General features: G+C 39.8%; 1 protein-coding gene across 2 annotated transcripts in view; it reads left to right on the top strand.

The window, feature by feature from the left end:
* SLC16A10 (solute carrier family 16 member 10) overlaps positions 1 to 18,711 on the top strand; it is a 119,085-nt gene that overhangs the window by 90,155 nt on the left and 10,219 nt on the right. For both annotated transcript variants that reach the window (XM_090038036.1, XM_090038044.1), the window contains exons 4-5: positions 15,058 to 15,201; positions 17,917 to 18,145. In XM_090038036.1, the coding sequence (XP_089894162.1) occupies positions 15,058 to 15,201; positions 17,917 to 18,145 (373 nt within the window). The remainder of the gene's footprint in view (positions 1 to 15,057; positions 15,202 to 17,916; positions 18,146 to 18,711) is intronic.

The following is an 18,711-nucleotide window of genomic DNA, read 5'->3' on the forward strand; positions in this document are numbered from 1 at the left end:
GTTCAGTCTGCTTTTACATCTGGAAAGTGATCAGTACATGATGGTGAAAAGTTGCCTATCCCTGCCAGGTCATATGGCATGCAGTAAGTCAGTGGCGGCCAAACTTTTTGGCAGGTGTGCCACAAACTAGCCCCACACCCTCCCTCCACTCTAATCCTCTTCCTGATGTGATGCTCTACTTTCTGCTTCCTTACCTTTGCTCCTTGCCCCATCTGCTCTTCTTTGTACTCCCTGGCCTATCTTCCACTGTTCTGCTTGTCCCATCCCTGATCTGCCACATGCCGCACAAGCTGCCTATGCCACTTCTGGCATGTGTACGACATGTTGGCCACCCCTGCATTAAGTGATACTGCATGCCACACTATCTCTAATGCATGTAGTGTGAAGTGAGATCAGCATACACCTCAGGCAAGCATCTCTTGGGACTGCCAGTGACAGTTCATTTTCTCATCTTGTCTTCCCCCTGATGATGGGGAAGAACCTGTGACTATCTGCAAGGAAGTACCCCTTATCTTTCCCTGCCCAAGATGATCTGTGATGAATGTGGGGGCTAACATGAGTCAGATTTCAAGGGTGGGGTCTCTTGCCTCAGTACGAAATGAGGATGTGTATCAGTACCCTGGTTCTAAGATCAATATCCTGTTCACAGATCTGTAAATAATTTCTGTTTGTAATACATCTCTGGATAATTGATATGGATTATTACAGGCCATACCATGACTATGGGTAGGGCAGGGTGGATATCAAGCTATGCTACTGATGTTGCTGACATGTGTTCTCCATAGTCCACCTGCTTGGCTTTCAGAACAGTTGGGTGAGCACACCTGTCCAAAGTCATTTGGTCAAAATCGGTGGGAATATAGGACATCTTTCCATGTGCTTTGGGGGTGCTGCACTATCTCATGTGTTCAGCGACCCATGCTTCAAAATGGCAGTGGGGGGTGCTTTAACTAAAGTTAATTTGACAAGCTTTGGTTAAAACACCCCCACTGCCATTTTGAGGCATGGGAACACTGAATACGTGAGATGCCGAGGCTGCTGGAGCATGCTAATTAGCATGCTTCAACAGATTTGATGTAATTACAGTGCATTAGAGCAGGCACCCATACATTTTGAATCACCTATACATTTCAAATCACCCATAATCACCTCATGTCTACAGGCACCCATATAGTTCAAATGACAAGCAGTATTAATAGGTGATTATATGTCAAAAGGGCAAACCAGATTGAAGTTCTTACACTTTATGGCATAGATGATGGATGGCTTGCTGGCTAGAGAGTATCTTGTTCTCCAGTTATCTCAGTCAACAGTAGGCAAAGCTCTGCATAGTAAATCTGACTAGTGACATGAACTAGGTTTTCAGAACAGTGTAATATTACTGTTATCTTGTAATAGTCTTTAAACTGAGCCTATCCTTAAGCTCAGTCAGGGTACATCCAAGAACCATTTTGATTCATCTTCCCTCTGTGTGGGACAGATAGTCTTTTCTCACTTTTGCAATACTGAAGTTTCTGAAAAGCTAACCAATGTGTTTCTGTCAATGGGAAATCTGACATCACTATGGCGGGTCAACTTAGTCCTTGCACCTCTGGTTGGTTCACTCTTCAGACCTATGGCATCTTGCTCCCTACTATACCTGTCGATGAAGACAGTTGTTTTGGCTGTCAGCTCAGAGATAAAGATAAGATCCAAGATAACAGGTCCTCCTTACATACTGCTCTATATGGAGGACAAATTAGTGACAGATTAAGTTGAACTCCATAACCACTTTCAACAGATTCCTCTTCCTGAAGTTTTAGGCATTGTTCTACGCGAGATGTTACTGCACAGTCATTAGTACTTGCATACATAAATACTAAATGACTATGCAGTACCCAGAGTTACTGTGTAGTATCATCCCCGAATGACTTTTTGGTGACTCTGACTGCGCAGTAGCTTGTTACTTCTGCGCAGTAGCATCACATCATGCTTCATGTCATGCAACACTGCTGCACAGTAGTAACGAGCTACTGTGCAGTCATGTCTCATGTAGATGCAGCCACCGTGCTGTTAAAAACAGCTTTTCAAAAAACCAAAAAGTAAACCCCCTAAACTCTTCAGGTCATTTGCTTTAATTTTTGTCAGCCAGAGTAGAAAGGATGAAAGGCATGGCGATAAGCACTCAGAGACTCTCCAAGCAGATCTCTGACTGTCAGGACAGTCTAGTCAATGTAGATTCCCCCTGCAGCATTTAAGACGTACTCCACCAGAGCTTAGGTAGCAGTCATCATTGTCTACAAAATATCTTTGTAGTTTGCATCTGTAAATTGGCCACGTGGAGCTTTATTTACAAGTTTACTAGAAATTATGCCACCATAACTAGTTGGGGTTGAATGCTTTATTTAGGATATTTAGGATCATTATTCTTTTAAGACTTTGAGAACCCAGCTCCATATAGACTCGATACTGTTATGCAGCTGTATATAGCTGCAAACGATAGGCAACTGTATGCAAAACACATATCTTCATACAGTAGGTAGCCTAAAAAAGTTAAAACAAGCATGGCTGTCAAATAGGAACAATTCTGCCTATTTTATGCACTTCCTCTGCCACATATCTTTCCTCCACAAAGTACTAACAAGGCACTACTGTTGTACTGTTCCAGTGTGGTTGTTTAATTTCTGTTTCTAACACACCATATCTTCAGTGGCTCCTATGCTTTATTTGCTTTTCTAATCTTTGCATTTATCTCCCTTCAGATCTCAACACCTGCTGCAATTTGACTGGCCAGGTTAGTGACATTTTCCCCCTTTATCCTGCACACCTGCTCATTCCCTATTATTCATTAGTGTTGACTTTTGGCAGTATTTCTGCTTGGTTAGTTTAATCATATTTGAAAGTCTTGCATTCTCTGTAGTTTTAGGAGGGATGAATGTAAAAAGTGAAATAAGGTTCAGTTTCTACAATATTTTTATTTGGTACATATAATTTTTATTAAAGTATATTCAGGATAGTCTCCATAGAAGCATCAGAAAAGAAGCAGCCATAAAAAACAGAAATGCAAAAGTAAAGTTCACTGAAAGAAATAACCTTTTATTCTAGGTAGTGAGTACACTCAGGTCTGTAAAATAAGTTGATGCTGCAGAATAAGAGTACAACATAAGCAAATCAAAAGGTGTCGTTTCTGCTAACTTATCCACTGTTTCCCTGCTGTGGAACTCAATGTACTGCTCTGCACATATGATTTCATCTGTGACTATTTCTTTGACAGCATCACTTCTGTAAGTTTTTGGATAATGTAAACCGTTGTGGTAGAAGTTATTCTGCAAGCAGAATATACCATTTTACATGCCTGATCTAAAGTGCAAAAGTGTATGTTCTTTTTTTCACTAAATACATTGAAAAAGAAGGCAGCTCACTTTCATTTTTGACTCCTGGGGGACCTTGATCTGGATATTTTTCACAACCTCTGAAATGAGAAGTCCTTGAGTAAACTTTCAAAAGAGATGGTTGCTAAAAACTGATAAATTAATTTCTCTGTGTAAGGTTGATAAATACAAAATATTAAATGCATATTTATAAAATGAGTTTTCCCTCTTTCCATTCCTTAAGTTTAAAAAAAACCTGGTGACCAAACCTTAATTGTCTTCAGTTAACCTAAGACACAGAACGTGTTAACTGTCATTGCCAAAGCTGAGCTTGTATCATGATTCCATTCAGCTTCAATCTTGTTTTTCATTATTCCAGTCTCTGTTTCAAAGACTGCTGTGCATAAACCTTCTTTGTCCATTTCCCTGGTTCCTGCTCAAGGACTTTTGCATTTTTGTGTTATTTCAGCATCATTCATTTTTCTTGAAGCAAAGGCTAGAACCCAGGTCTCCCCCTGTCCAGTTGTGTGTCCCACCCAGTAGTGCAGTATCAGAATAGCACCTGTCATTAAGGCTAGGGACAGACATTACACATAAACGGGTTTAAGTGATCAGAAGCTGGTTTAAACCTGTAACAGTGCACATAAACCAGTTTGAAAATGGCTGAAACTGGTTTGAGGTAAATCTGGTTGAATACAGCTCCATATAGACTCAATACTGTTATCAGACATTTGTGTCAAACCAGTTTATGCAATGTCTGTCCCAGACCTCTTCCTGGTTCAAGTTAAACCAGAGTTCCCCAGCATCCCAGATGCTTTGCAACCTTGACCAGGGCTCTGCTCTCTGCTCTCTGCTCCAGCCCAGCAAGGCTGGCCCCACCCTTCTGCTTCCCAGCTGGAGCTCTGGCAGAGAATGCAGGTACAGTGGTATCTGCCTGGCTTCCTCCTGGTCACCTTCCTCCCCCACTACTCCTTGCTGAAGCAGGGATTCCCCCCTTCCCTCTGCCTTACACAGACACCTCTTAGCATTAGCTAGCAGACCACATGCTGGGTATGGTCCATGCTGTGGGAAATGGGACAAAGGCAGACAGGACAGTGTTGGCTTAGGGCCTTTTGAAGCTAATCAACAAGTAGCTGGTAATGTCCCTCTGTTCCTTCCTTAGAGAAAGTTGTTTAAGAAGAGCTTGAACTAATGAGATAAGCTTTTGTTCTGTTTGATGGGCTGATAAATGCTAACAACTCCCTGTGTAACTCCCTGCTGTGTAACTAAAAGCTCTGTTATCAACAGTGAGGGGAGGGAAGCCCTCCCTAATCATAGTGTCCTGCCCCCCTCAGTTCAGCACTGTAAAAGGGAAGGGAGAGCTGCTCTAGCACCCCCGGCTTCTAGCCTGAGCCACTGAAGGCATGTGCCTGCATTTTTTTAGTCCGGGGGGATGTCCATGCGGTTACAAACCAGTTCAACCTAGCTAGGTTAGACTAATCTGCAGAGATTGACTCAATTCAGGCTCAGACTTCTTGAGTGTCTGTCCCTAGCCTAAAAGAGGGAAATGTGGATTTGAAATTCTGAGACAGAAGAGGGACTTGTACCTAGGTTTTACATGCTGAGTGCTCCAGTCTTTGAACTGTATAAAAAATGGGGGTCAGGCTATCACAACCACCTTCTGCTTTCCTGTAAAACAAAGAAAAAAGAGATGGTAATAGATGCTTAATTCCCTTTTACATACAGATCAAATTTGTGTTATGCATGATATGTACTGAGCTGCTCAGTCAAGATTGAGGTGCTTCTCAGCATGCCCAGAAGCAGAACTGTAGGTACCTGAAAATTTTTTGCAAAACACTTTAGATGTCTCCAGATGTCTGCCAACTGTGGCAGAATTTTGAGCATCTAAATTTTGGATATGGGTGGGATTTGCTACCTAACTTCCTTTGTGGGTCTTCTCCCAAGAGGTTTGCTCAGGATTACACAGGAAGTTTGTGACTGAGTAGAAAATTGAACCTGACTTGCACAAGTCTGGAGCTAATGCCCTGGCTGCTACACTATCATTCTGTTAGAGGTGCTAGAGAGGTGAAAAAAATTCATTTGATCAGGAAAATGAAGATGCATTTACACAGAGGTGGTAGATATTGTTCAGAATCAGCCACATAAGAACAATGTAACTGAATAAAATCAAAGATTAAACTTTTGAGTGTAAACTCCTGAATTTCTGCAGATAATAGAATGTTACCAACTGAAAGGTTTAGGCTGGCTGACTGGACCTAGTTGCCAAACAATGTAACTAAATTTTTATATAAAGAAGAGGAATTAGAATTGTCAGCCAGGGATTTCTAGAAATTTGCTCAAGAGAATAATAAACCATACAGCAGAAGGAAATCTTTGAGATTTGATCTCTTAAGCAGTGAAAACCTGGGAGGTGAAAGAAAATAACTCTTTTATAACATTTTTGGCCTAAAAGCAGCATAGTAAAATGAGTGTAGTGCTAATCCCGTCCCTTTTTTGGGTTCTGTTTCTTCCCCTAGATGGACAAGAAGAAACACAAACATTGACTTATAGACTTGTAAGGATACAAAGGGATATTTAACTGCCTTGTCATATCTCTGGTATAACATAAAACCTTGGAATTTCATACTGTGATTCCTGTATCAAACCCAAAAACTTCTAATTTGAGACAGCATTTTTGTTATATAAGCAAAGACGACCATCTTTGCAATAAAGACTTCAAGAAATGAAAAATTCCTTCACATCTTTTAACTTATTTGAAAGGTTAATTAACCTCACTATTTATTTCCTTTTTGAAATTGTCCAACTCGTATAAGTCCATATCTAGTTAACAACATTGGGTAATGGGTGTAGAGAGGTGCAACAGTTATACAGATTTTAAATGATACTTGTTTATCTTGGGTCATGCTGAACCAGCGTAACTTTTTAATCTATCTACTCATAAGCAGGTATAAGTGGAGAGAAACCATTGCATCTTGAAATCTGTCTTATTCAGGTTTCAAGTTTCTGCAGTTTTGCTCCAGCCTAGGACCACAAGTGGAACATGTTACATCAATTCAGCTGACCTTTTTATTCCTGAGCAGTAAGTTCTTCACCTGAAAAATGTGAACTGCAGCCAACAATAGTATATGAAGCAAAATAGGATAAGCTTTTAGGAGTAGGGTTTCTGTATGGTGCTTGGAAACTTAACTGCTTGACCCAGTTACCCTTTATACCAATTTACTTTCCCTAATCACTTCAGGAAAAGGATTTTAGGCTTAAGAACCTAGATTTATACAGGCTGTCTTGAGAATCAGTAGCAGATAGGCCCTAATTAAATTCTGGAAATCAAACTAAGTTATCTTTAGATTATTTAATATTTTACAGATATCCACATGGGCCTGTGACATATAAACTGAGAAAATTGAGTGATGTAGTGGGATATTATCAACTGTTTAAAGTTAGTGTCAATCCATTGTTTTAATAATTTAAATGTAATCCTACATAACCATTTTAGAATATATTAATTTTTCTTGTTAAAGTAGCTATACTTGAAGTGTGATTTTTGTGGACACTAGATATTTCTTGAGTAAAAAATGTTTCTTAAAGCATGGTGAAAAGAGAGAGATATCAAGTAAAACTGCTTTTGTTGTCAATTTGATATTTCATGAGAATATCTGTATTTAAAAAAAAAACTTTAAGAAATATTGGACTCATTTTTAATATCTCCATAAGTGTCTTTTTCTATTTTAGCACTAAAACTAATAATGGTCTTTGATACTTGGCAGCACGAGGGTTCAGTCTGCTGACACATCTTCACAAAAGAGGTTTAACATGTTAAAGACATGAACCTTGACCTTGCTTGTGAATGAGTGCACCTTCTTGAACCTCCACTGGAAGTGAAAAAAGCAGTATCGCATTTTAATTTTAAAATCCTACTGTAACTTTTCTTTTTCAAAATAAATTTTGTTTTTCAAAACCACTCCCCATTGAAATGTAAATTTGATCGGCAATATCAAGTTTTGTAGAGTTTTGGAGACATCTTTGATATCTCTGGTTTGAGACACAAATGTAGGTGGGCATTAATTTTTGTGCCTGGTTTCATTCCATGAACCTGTTAAATTTTCATATTCTTAAAAGTTGAAACCTATTTAACTTGGCTTGGGCTCGTAAAGATAGCTGAACTAGTTTTCCACCCAATATACCGAGCAGAGAGGAACTTTGAACCTACAGATGAATAAAATGAGTGTGAGTTCTAGCCTTCAGCCTAGTACAACTCCAGGCAATACATCTTGTTTACCCCAGACCCCTCGCATATGGAAGGTCCATACTAAAAACTACTGGGGTGTATACTTTTGAGGCCAGATCTACATTAAAAACTGGGATGTGTACCTAAAAGTCCTCATTTTGCTTGGGAGAATTGATGTAAAATATACCAGAAAAAATGCTTTCCATACCCCCTCTTCTCCCTCAAAAAGCTGATTCTGCACTTGGAGGGTTTGCTCATGCAATTTGGTAGAGAGATCTATTTTTGTGTATATCTGGCCTCAGTTTTCACAGCACAATAAAGGGAAATGGAAAAGAAAGTCTCAGCTCCAGATGATATTAGTGTTTAGTCAGTTCTTCTTGCTTTGTATTGAATCACAGGAACTGAAAATATACATTTAGAGCAGTGATTCTCAAACAGGGTGAAATCCTTTCCAAGGGTGCCACACATGGAAAGCCATTATTTTTCTTATGTCTCCTTTGTATAGATTTCATATTATTACACTGTTAGGTGTATGCATGTGATTCCCAAGGTAAACCGAGAGATTTCAAATAGGAATCCATAGTGTTAAAAACATTTTGACCTGTTGTGGTCTTTCTGAGCTCTTTGCAACAGAATAATTGCTATATTTTTGTAGTCAAACACTGAATGAAAACAAAGATCTGGCATGTTCTGAAAGGTGCCTTGAGTCTAAAAGGGTTGAGAACCACTGGTTTAGTGTAATGTTTCCAGAAATCTAACTTGGACTGGTGAAATAAAGGGACAGTAACGTATATTTAAAGTGTCATGTTGGTGAAGTGACTATACAAATATTAGTAGCCTAAAATAAATCATCAGTTTATTTCTAAGATTTTTTCACTAGTAGGCAGTGCAAAATACATTAGTCACTTGCTGTTATATGCCAGGACTTATGCTTAAATCCCCTGGAACATTTACTCTGCTCTGTGAATTTTTTTAACTAGGGTAATAACATTTTATCTTATTTGTCTCTAAATTCATAGCCGATGAGTTATCAGGAAAATACAGGGTTATATTATGGAGTTTTATTTTTAAGATCTCGGAAAGTATAAAGTGTCAATATAGCAATAGATTCCTAGCCTAATAATACATATTACTTAATGTTGAGTAACTTGACCCATAGTATAATTTATTGAAGTTAATTAATACACAAGGGATGAACCTACTAAACTGTTTTTCAGTTTCTTCTTTCTTTTCGAAGAATTTAGTTAGCTGTTTTGAGAGTCCCATTCATGGTTTTCCTTAAAAGTCATGAGTTTTGCTATCATATGGTTCTTAAAACACTTAGCTCTTAAAATATGCCTGAAGACATTTGCATGTAATGTTAATACAATCCTGATTGACTAATGTGTTCTTTCTATGTTTATTTTTAAGCCTTTAGTTTGACTTTTATCGACTGAAATTTTCAGGATTGCATGAAATAAGGGGTCTGAAGGACAGACAATGTATTAATGACAGTATACTATTATTATTGTGCCGTCTGCTTGCCCACTGTGACAAATATAACTACTGTAGAACTGCTGTCAGCTGAGCAGCAGAGCTTCCATCAGTCCCGGCTCCACTTGCCTGTAGTGCCCTTGTCTGCTTTGTTACTTCCTCTTCCTTTGTTCCCAGACCCTGGGGTTTCTGGGAGTTGCAGTCTAAACTAGTCAGCATGGTTCTATAGGACTGCTCCCCATGTTGTCATCCACTCCATCAGCCATTATTTTTCTTATGTACCCTTTCTATAAATGTCATATTAATGATGTCATGTGGCACGACATTTTTTCATCAAACTGTGAGTGTGAGGTGAAATTGATATTTATGAACATTTACTGATAAAAATCAAATCCTGGCAAGCCTATGAATACTCAGTGCTTTAATACTAGGTTACACATCTGTAGATCTGTTTGTAACCAACATGAACAGGAAATTTTTAATTGTTGCTGAACTCTGTGATAGTTTGAGTCACAGTTTATTATAAGATTATTCTGTGGTTCAATCAGCTAATGTGAGCATTTCTAGCCACAGCACTTCTGCCAAGACTTGTGAGAGAGGCTGAACAGGACAAGAAGTTCCAAATTTCTTCAGCTGTCTTTCACTTATCTCTTACACTTCCCTCTTGGCTGTACTTTCTTACATAGGATAGGGGGAAAGAATATTGCCTAATCTTTTTGCTCCGTATCTCTTAGTTTGGCATTTGGATAAAACAGGTTTTCAGTAAGTGCTGTGCATTCACTTCTGTCTAATTTCAGGCAGTAACCTACATGAAAGATACACTTTTCCAAATAGAAAAGTTTTTTTCATGATACAGTCAGTGTCTTTCTCTGCTGTATTTAGCATTTTTAGACCTATTGGACCCTGTATTGTAACTAATAGGAAACCTTCTCTATTAGTCCTTTGTGAGTGCCTTTAGCAGATCTAACTGCCTTCATTTCTCCAGGTGACAGCTGCACAATGTTTTCATATTGAGGTAAAGTCTGATTTCTGAAAGAATCAAAACTGTCTTGTAGAATTTCAGTTTGTGCTTTTATATCAAATGAAGATTGCATTTGAGCCTTTGATCACATGCTCATTACTCAGTTTCCCCATGAAAAGCTGCGTTTCTTAGGGCTGTAACATCTTACAGGAAGGTAGGGGAATTGGAAAATGTGTGAATCTGTCAGGATGAAAGTTTCCCTTTGCAGCTAAAACAGCTACTCGATAGAGTTGGACTTTTCTCATTAAACTGGTAAGTGATTAGTTTGTTTTCTTCCTAATGCAATCACAAGGAAGCTGCTGTCCACTCTTTAGATGTTAGGTAGACTGTAACTTTTTAAATACACAGACCTAAATACCTTAAGTGGCTTCCTAGATTACCCCTCACTAGCTTGACAATGGGCATAATGTAATATCAGGCTCTAAAAGGCCTGCAGACAAACCCTTGAAAGGTCCTGGGTTGTAGGTGCCCCCTTGAAATTTCCCTCCATACCTGCAGTGCAGCACCCTGACCACTGCTGGCTTGTCTTGGGGTGTCCAGAGCCAACATTATGTCCTTTAAAGTTTCCAGCACATGGGCAGGCACTTGGAACAGCCCCGGTTCCTGTAGGTGGGGGAAAATGAGCAGAGCCCCAGTTGGACAGCAAGTATGAGGGGGCTCCTGGTAAGTGGTAGAAGGGGCTGATGGAGGCATCCAGGGGGGAAGGTCTCAACAGATATTATGGATTCTTATCCTAATACCTGGACTAGTTTTTTAAAATTCCTGTGTGACATAATGAGTTAATTGCCTTGATTAACCCTATTGACCTATTCAACCCATCTTTCCCACGTTGGACAGCACTTGCTTCCCTTGTTCTGTGTATTTAACTACCCTCCTATTTAGAACCCCTGCTTTCTGCAAGTCAGTTCATAACATTTGATGAAGCAGGCTGTATAAAAGCATATGCTGCAATAAGTTACTCTGAAGCCAGGCAGAAGATGGTAGTGTGGCACCTTAGAGACTAATGCAGCTAACTGTCTGTCTGTACACATGGATAGCAGTAAATGGATAACCATTGTGGTTTTGAATTGTGATGAAATGCCTGGATTCAGTCACACCCTTCAAATCTGTGTGGACATTCCTGAGATTTCTTCCAACAAGGTAGCCTTTGCAATCTTATTTACCACCTAAACTTCCTCCAGTGCATCATCTACATTGGCTTGGGTAACATCTAGTAGGTCCTTTTCTACACTGGCAGAAATGAAACACAGAATTCACTACGTACATATTCATCCTGAGAGCAAGAGGTGGAAATTGTAGTATAGTCAGGGCTCAGAACAAGATCATGATACAATTATAAACTATAAGTGGCTGCTTTCATTATTGCAGCCACTGATGAAACTACACTGATAGTAGACTGTCCTATTTCTAATAGTGTAAAGCCAAGAAGGTCCTACATTGCAGGACAAGCAATTTCTTGGGAGTGCTCTGTATGTGTACCTCCAGAGAAATTCCATTTCGGCTACCTCTTCAGAAACACTTTTAAATAGTTTTTTTTCATAGTCCTTTCTTTTACTTAGAAGAGAAATCTTCTTAGAACTAAATTAGTGTTCCTAGCAGTAAAATAAGTCTTAATTGATATACCTGACAACTTTTAGCCCAACATTATAGCAGTTGCCCATAGGTTACCAATTATTGTGTCACTGCTAATTTACTGCTTTAATTATTTTTTCTTGTTAAGCTGTCATATACTCCTCCTATCTTGAGCAGTGCAGTCGAGCAATACAACATTTTTTTTAAAGATGAGATGATGCTGAAAGAATAAATAGTTGTTCAGCTGTTTGGTATTCAAAATGAGCAGCAATTATTTTCCTGCTCCAGATGTTAAGTGAATGCAACCAGTGTGCCATTGGCATGAAAGGGGACAAGATTCAACCTTGTGCTCTCAGGGTTTATTTTGAGAAGTGCAATTTATTTGTTGGCAAATGTGGGGTTAATAGGGCTGCTTCCTTACTTTCCATCAAACTCTTAGAAAGGGAATGAGTCAGAGCATGCTAACTGAACAAGCTAGGAGTTGGCAAGAACGTGAAAGTGGAACTGGTGAAAATAATAGGCCACCAGATGTGGAGAGATATTAAATAGTGAGTGGTAAAACAATATCAGCACATTTTTCTGTCAGAAGAGGGATTGGAACAACCTTGCCTATACCTCTGACCTCTAACAGAATATTTTTTCCAAAAATGAAAATGAAGACTTAAGTTCCCATATGGTATGTTAAAGAAAAAAAAAAAAGCTACAAAAACTGCATCTACACTGCAGTCTCAGCAACTTAAAAAAAAACCTTTGCCCACAATAAGTTAGGTTTGGCATTATTATTACTAACTGTAATAGATCTTAATCATGATTTGTTAATGGGTACAAATAAAATTGTGTTTAACAAAATTTCCAAAAACAATGTATCCTCAGTGATGTAAGGAGGTTCATCTCTGCCATTTAGATAATCTTGACAATATTACTTTATGATGTCTCTAGTTTTAAAAAGGCCCAAAACCTTAAGTTTAATTGTTATATGATTTGTATAGCAATGGACTGTAGAATTGCTTGGATTCCCTAAATAAAAAGGAAAGGGAAGGAGTTAAGTATCCCTTCCCTATAAGTAAGCTGTCCTTTGCCATCATGACCAGATATTTTTAGGTCCCTACCAGTTTGCACACAGACATGTCTCCTGACAGATACTGTTAATGTTTCATTGTGTGTTGTAACAAGTTGAGAGAGAATACTTTTTTTATTTATACCGTCTTCCTTTTCCTGTCTTTTACTTCACTTTTACATTCATTCTGCTGGATACCTGTGTGAGTTCTGCATTCTGTATCAACTTTTCTTTTAGTCTGATTTTTCTAGGCTCAATCACCTGTAAAATTCTTAGTTTCCTCTTTAAATTAGTCCTCTTGGTAATTTATTTCTCTTCAGGAATCTTTTGAGTCATAAAATATGGTTTTCTACTTCATTTACCATTTCTTTGAAATGTTTGCTCTCTTGTTTGGCACTACTCTATGTATTCTTTCATTCTCATTTTCTGCTTTCAACTTTTCCATTATTCCTTCTTTAATATCAATTCCTAGAAATTATGGAGGTGCATGGTGTTTTGTTTTAACTGTTTGACCAGCATGTTGAACTAGCCAGTTAATACTAATGGGTGTATCATCAGTTAATGACTGAAGGTTATTTATCCAATGTGAGGCTAGGTCCACAGCCCTGGATTCCCATTTCTATACTCAGATCCCACTTTTCTTCACTCTTGACTCTTTCACTGTGTGTTTTTATCCTTAATCCGCATTCATTTGATAGTCTATGGTTTCCTCTGAATCTTTCCCCTTTCAGACACTGTCTTCAATACAGTAGAACTTTTGCTGCAGAACCCGAGGAGTTCTGTTGTATAGAACCAAATGAGTGGTCTGCCTTGATTCTCTATTGTTGTTTTGACTACTTCAGTGGTGCCAACAGTATGTTGATATATATGGGACTAGATCCAGACTGGTTATATAGGCACCTTCACTTGGGCACTGCAATAGTTAAAATTAGGTGCCTTGCACAAATAAAGTTAGGTATGTAGGATTCCTGTGTGGAAAATGAGGAAATGGCCATTTCTGACAAGCACTTTCTAGGATGGGTGCATAAGCTCCATAAACAGAGAAGGGGAAGAATAAGGCACCTCGCAGATCTGATATGGAGAAGTCAGGTATGCTTAGCAATAGAAAACTCATACCTGAACTTTGTCCCCTCTGCTGAGGCTAGATGCCTCTGCATTTAGTGTCCAGACTACTTGCTTTCTCCTTTGAGGGTAGGTATCTACCTGACAGGTGGTGGTAAACATTTTTTGTATGATAGCCTGATGGTTAGAGCACTTGCCCAGGAAGTGAAAGATCTGGATTCTAGGCCTTCTTTACCCTAAAAGGGTTGGAATCAATGTCTTCTGCCTCCCAGGAGAGTGCTGTAAGTACCAGGTTATATCATAGGCTGTTTGAGGGTCATCTACTTCTACTGCAGCTGGGCCACAGAGAAGCCAAGAATGCAAGGGTCATAAGACTAGAAGGGTTAAGTACAAACAGTCAAAAAGCCTGAGGCTGAATTAATACAGTCTTTGCAGTTTAGTATAAACTGCAGAGATTAAATTGAGGAACAACTGGGCAGACATTCTCTTTTGATTCAGGAAATGTAGCCACATGCCTATAGTGGCTCAGGCCAGAAGCTGGAAGGCACTAGAGCATGGCTCTCTAGCATGTAGCCAGCATGAGCTGTGTGTTCACTTCCTCTTCCTGCTGCCCCCAAGGTCTCTGGGATTTGCCATCCAGAATCACAGCAGCAGAGTTGCTCATCATTTCCTCTTCCGGCTTCCAGGTGCCTCTGGAATTTGTAGTCTGCAGTTGCAGCCAGCAATAAGTTTTTAGCAGGTCAAGGCAGCTCTGTGCTCAAGGGAGGAGAAGTTTAGCCCCCTCCCTGGCCCCAGACCCCAGCCAGGGTTTACTGCAGGGGAGGAGTGGAAGGGGAGGCAGTCCCCCCCTCCCTCCCAACCCTTCTCTGCTGGAGCAGACAGCACAGCACAGCCCAGCCCAGGGCTGGAAAGCATACGGGATAATGGGGGACTGTGATTTAACTTGAACCAGGAAAGTGGTCTGGGACAGAAGTTTCATAAACTGGTTTGACCCAAATCTAAACAGGTTGGTATGTAACTTCTGTCCTTAGCCAAGAAGAGCAAGCCAGGGGGACTGTGACTGCCTAGTGATGACAGCATTTGGGTGGAGCAGAGAGTGGAGGGGGCTTGGTTCTGGTTCCATGAACAGCAGTTATCATGCATTTTAGGTTAGACAGTTGTTACAGTATATAAAAAGCCTGGTAGCAGGGGACTGGTCTGATGCACTGTTTTTCAGCTATTTCTTCAAGTTTCTTAATAATGTTGATTCTAATTTCAGATTATATGTTACCTGCAATTTTCTCTTTTTTTCAAACAGATGAAGCATGTAAAAGAAAGACTCGGTGAGAATGTGCAAGAAGAAGTGCTTCTACTCTGCTTGGGTGTCACTTCTGGAATTGGCCGACTAATCTTTGGCAGAGTTGCAGATTATATTCCTGGGGCAAAAAAAGTTTATTTACAGGTAGGGCTTCTGCATGTTTGCAAAGGAATTTGCATACTGCACCCCTAGCTTTGGTTTGCAGGAACTGGAAGAGAACAGACATTCTTTGTTTGCTGATGAATTTGATGAGTTCAAGGAGGATGAATGTGACTGCTGCTGGTACCAGGGTTCTCCAGATCTAAGTGCAGGAGGCTCTAGGACTTACAACCTTCTTTTCTTGGGGAATAAGTTACGCTAGACAGCAGTCTCACTTTCAGTAGTGAGGGAATTCTTTAGCCAGTTGGAACAGTGAATGAAAGAAATGCTGAAAAAAATCTTTCCCACAAGTCCTACTGCTGCAGCTTTCTGGGGGCTTTTCTTCAAGTCAGTTAAATGCTCTGGATTTAATGTAAATATGTTGCACAGCTCTAGCTCTGATTTTTTTTTAGTTATAACACAGGAGACCCCTGGCGGACACTCACCGCACTGCATTTGCTGTGGCCAATACAGGAAAACCTCTTTAATTCGAAACACAGGAGACCAAAATATACCAACTTAAAAATTAAACAGGTTTCAAATAAATGTACCCATAGTAATTTGCATGTATGGATGGGCAGACCAACCCCTGACTGGGACTAGGAACAGTTTGATAGGATCAGGGACAGTTTGGCATAATTGGGGTTAGTGGGATTGGGGCCGGGTGGGTGGGAACAGGGATGATGGGTCTGCAGTGGGGCTTGGTGGGATTTATGGGGAGGGGTTGTGGGACAGTTCAGCACTTAGATTGATATAACCAGATGAAAAAGGCTCCCTAGATCATTGCTGCTGTTCTACAGTAGGAACTCCTTGTACTACATACCATGAAATCTGCTTAACTAATCACTGGGATAAGTCCTGACTTTGTTCTTATCAGTTAGTAAGGTTCACATGTGGGTGAACTAAGTATGTACGTATCCACAGTAATTTGGATACATGCAAATTACTATGGGCACGTTCATTTTGAACCCATTTACAGTATTTCAGAGTCACTATTTTTTGGTCCTTTGTATTTTGAATCAGTGAGGTTTCCCTTGTCTGAGGGACCAGAAAATAGCTTTGACTTTCAAAGTAGATATTTTGGATAATTATCCATATAGCAAAGCATACACAAATAAATAGTTTTGGTTGGGAAGTGACAATTGCTTGAAGTATCTGATACTTTGAACTATCCCATATTGAACAAATGAGGTTTTCCTGTACTATTGTGGAAGTCTGCTTTTTGTAGGAGAAATCTTTTTCACCTTGCCTGTATATTTTTAGTTTTAAAGGTAAGAGATATCAATAGAAAGGAGGAAGGAATACAGGACATAGTTTTGGACTGATTCATAATCTACTATCACACTTGGGAGATTTTATTATGTCCAAAGCCAATTACAAAAAGGACATAAATTATAATTGTATATAGTTTAAAAGTCACCAGTTTTTTACCTCTCTCTGGCTGATAGCTGTAAAATTTGCAATAGTATCTTTCAAGTTTTATAGATGTATCATTTACTTCAAAGAGGCAGCTGTTGTTTCAGGATTTGTTTGTTTGTTTGTTTTTATTTAGGTGACTAGAGTAAAAACTCTTGATATTCCACTTTGGAGGGCATGGACTCTACAGTTACATAATGACATGCTGTGTTGCAGCTCATTTAAAGATAGGAAAAACTTATGCTCTTTTTTAATTGGTCCCTTTTCCTGGATCTTTAAGAGCACACATAAGAATCTACTACTCAGAAGTGGTGATGCTGGTGTATAAATTGTTAAAACAATGTATTTAGTATTTCTTTATTCTTCTTATTTGTATCTCTTAACTGAAAGAGTAGTGTGTGGAATCATAATGTATATACTTCTCATCTCCAAGAGGCTAATAGCCTTTACAGCAGTGTTGTTCATAGTGAATGCAGAGCATTTTTACTGCTTCAGCAACAGTGGTTCTGAACTGCAACTAGAAGCTGACTATCATCTATGACTCCAGTGTTTTGGAGCTGAGCGATTTACAAGTCTTCTACTTCACAAATGTATAGCTTTACTTTCCCTTTTCTGTATCTGTGTCACATCTACACATGTGCTTTACTATAGAGTAGACTAATTAGCCGGTGATATTAGTTCCTAAAGTTGCAAAACAAGAAATAGCATGCTGGGCTGTATTAATAGATGTATCACTTGCAAATCAAAGGAAGTGGTTCTCCTGCTATATTTGGCACTGGCAAGGCCTCACCTGGAGTTTTGTGTCCAATTTGGGCCCCATACCTCAAGAAAGATGTGGATAGATTGGAAAGAGTCCAGGGGCGAGTGATTAAAGTGATTATAAAGGCTTGGGAAACATGGTTTAGGAGCAGAGTTGTCCAACTTGTGGCCCATGGGCAGATGGGTTTTGTGCCCCATAGTCTCTCCTGTGTGGCTGCCACTCCTCCTGCCACTGCTGCTGCTGCTGCTTGGGTCTCTGGGCTCCCCCTCCTTCTGAATTATGGTGGCAACTGCAGTAGGGGGATGAGAGGGACCCTACACCCAGTGGCTGCTGCATTGTTTCTTGATGACCCCCATGGGTTGTGACCCTCCCCACTGCTGTCCAGGGTGCAAACTTGACCAGTTCACCCATCTGGCAGGCCACTGGGATTGTCTTCGTGGGCCACATGGTACACACTCCTCATTTAGAACCTGTTGCTGCTCCACATATTCTGAGGTTCCTTTCGTCATTTAATGCAATATATCTTTTTCCTCTACCATATCTAGGTGATCTCGTTCTTCTTCATTGGGCTGATGTCCATGATGATTCCACTGTGCCATGTCTTTGGAGGTCTCATTGCTGTCTGCCTCTTCATGGGTCTGTTTGATGGCTGCTTCATTTGCATCATGGCTCCTATTGCCTTTGAGTTGGTTGGTGCCCAAGATGTCTCTCAAGCCATAGGATTTCTGCTGGGACTCATGTCAATTCCTATGATTGTTGGTCCCCCCATTGCAGGTAAATGTTGAGACAGTTGGTAGCCTGTATATCTAACTACTTAATCATTTCCAAGAAGTGAGATTTGTATTTAAGATGAGGCAAATGGCAAAGGGTAATTCCTTGTCACTGCTTTTACCTTTTAGTTTTCCTATTTTACTTTAGATTTGGCATCTTAAAACACGCAGGTGTAATACTTTGTCCTCCCAAAGACACTTCAAGATTTCCATTTGGGTGTAAGAATCTAATATTTTAATTTAACATAATGGCTGGACCCAGGACAAACACCACTTGATACCTACTTCCATTTAGACATGAAGCCATTGTTGGCTACATTTTTGTGAACTGTACAACGATCCAACTAATTATGTGTCCATCTTACAACATTTTCATCAAGGCTATGGGTGCTCAACCTCTGGCCCATGGAACCATAGATTATCTGGCTCACAGCATTCTTTGTGGATTGGGAAGTTTGGCGGCAGGGGAGTGGTGGCCATAAATATGGCCACCCTTCTTCACTGCCAAATTCCCAAACCCTGAGCCCTGCACAGCAGGTTGGGGCCAGATCACACCTCTCACTTCCCCTC

Source organism: Crocodylus siamensis, chromosome 1 (genome assembly GCF_052110815.1).
Source record: "Crocodylus siamensis isolate JL-2025a chromosome 1, ASM5211081v1, whole genome shotgun sequence".
Classification (NCBI taxonomy): domain Eukaryota; kingdom Metazoa; phylum Chordata; order Crocodylia; family Crocodylidae; genus Crocodylus; species Crocodylus siamensis.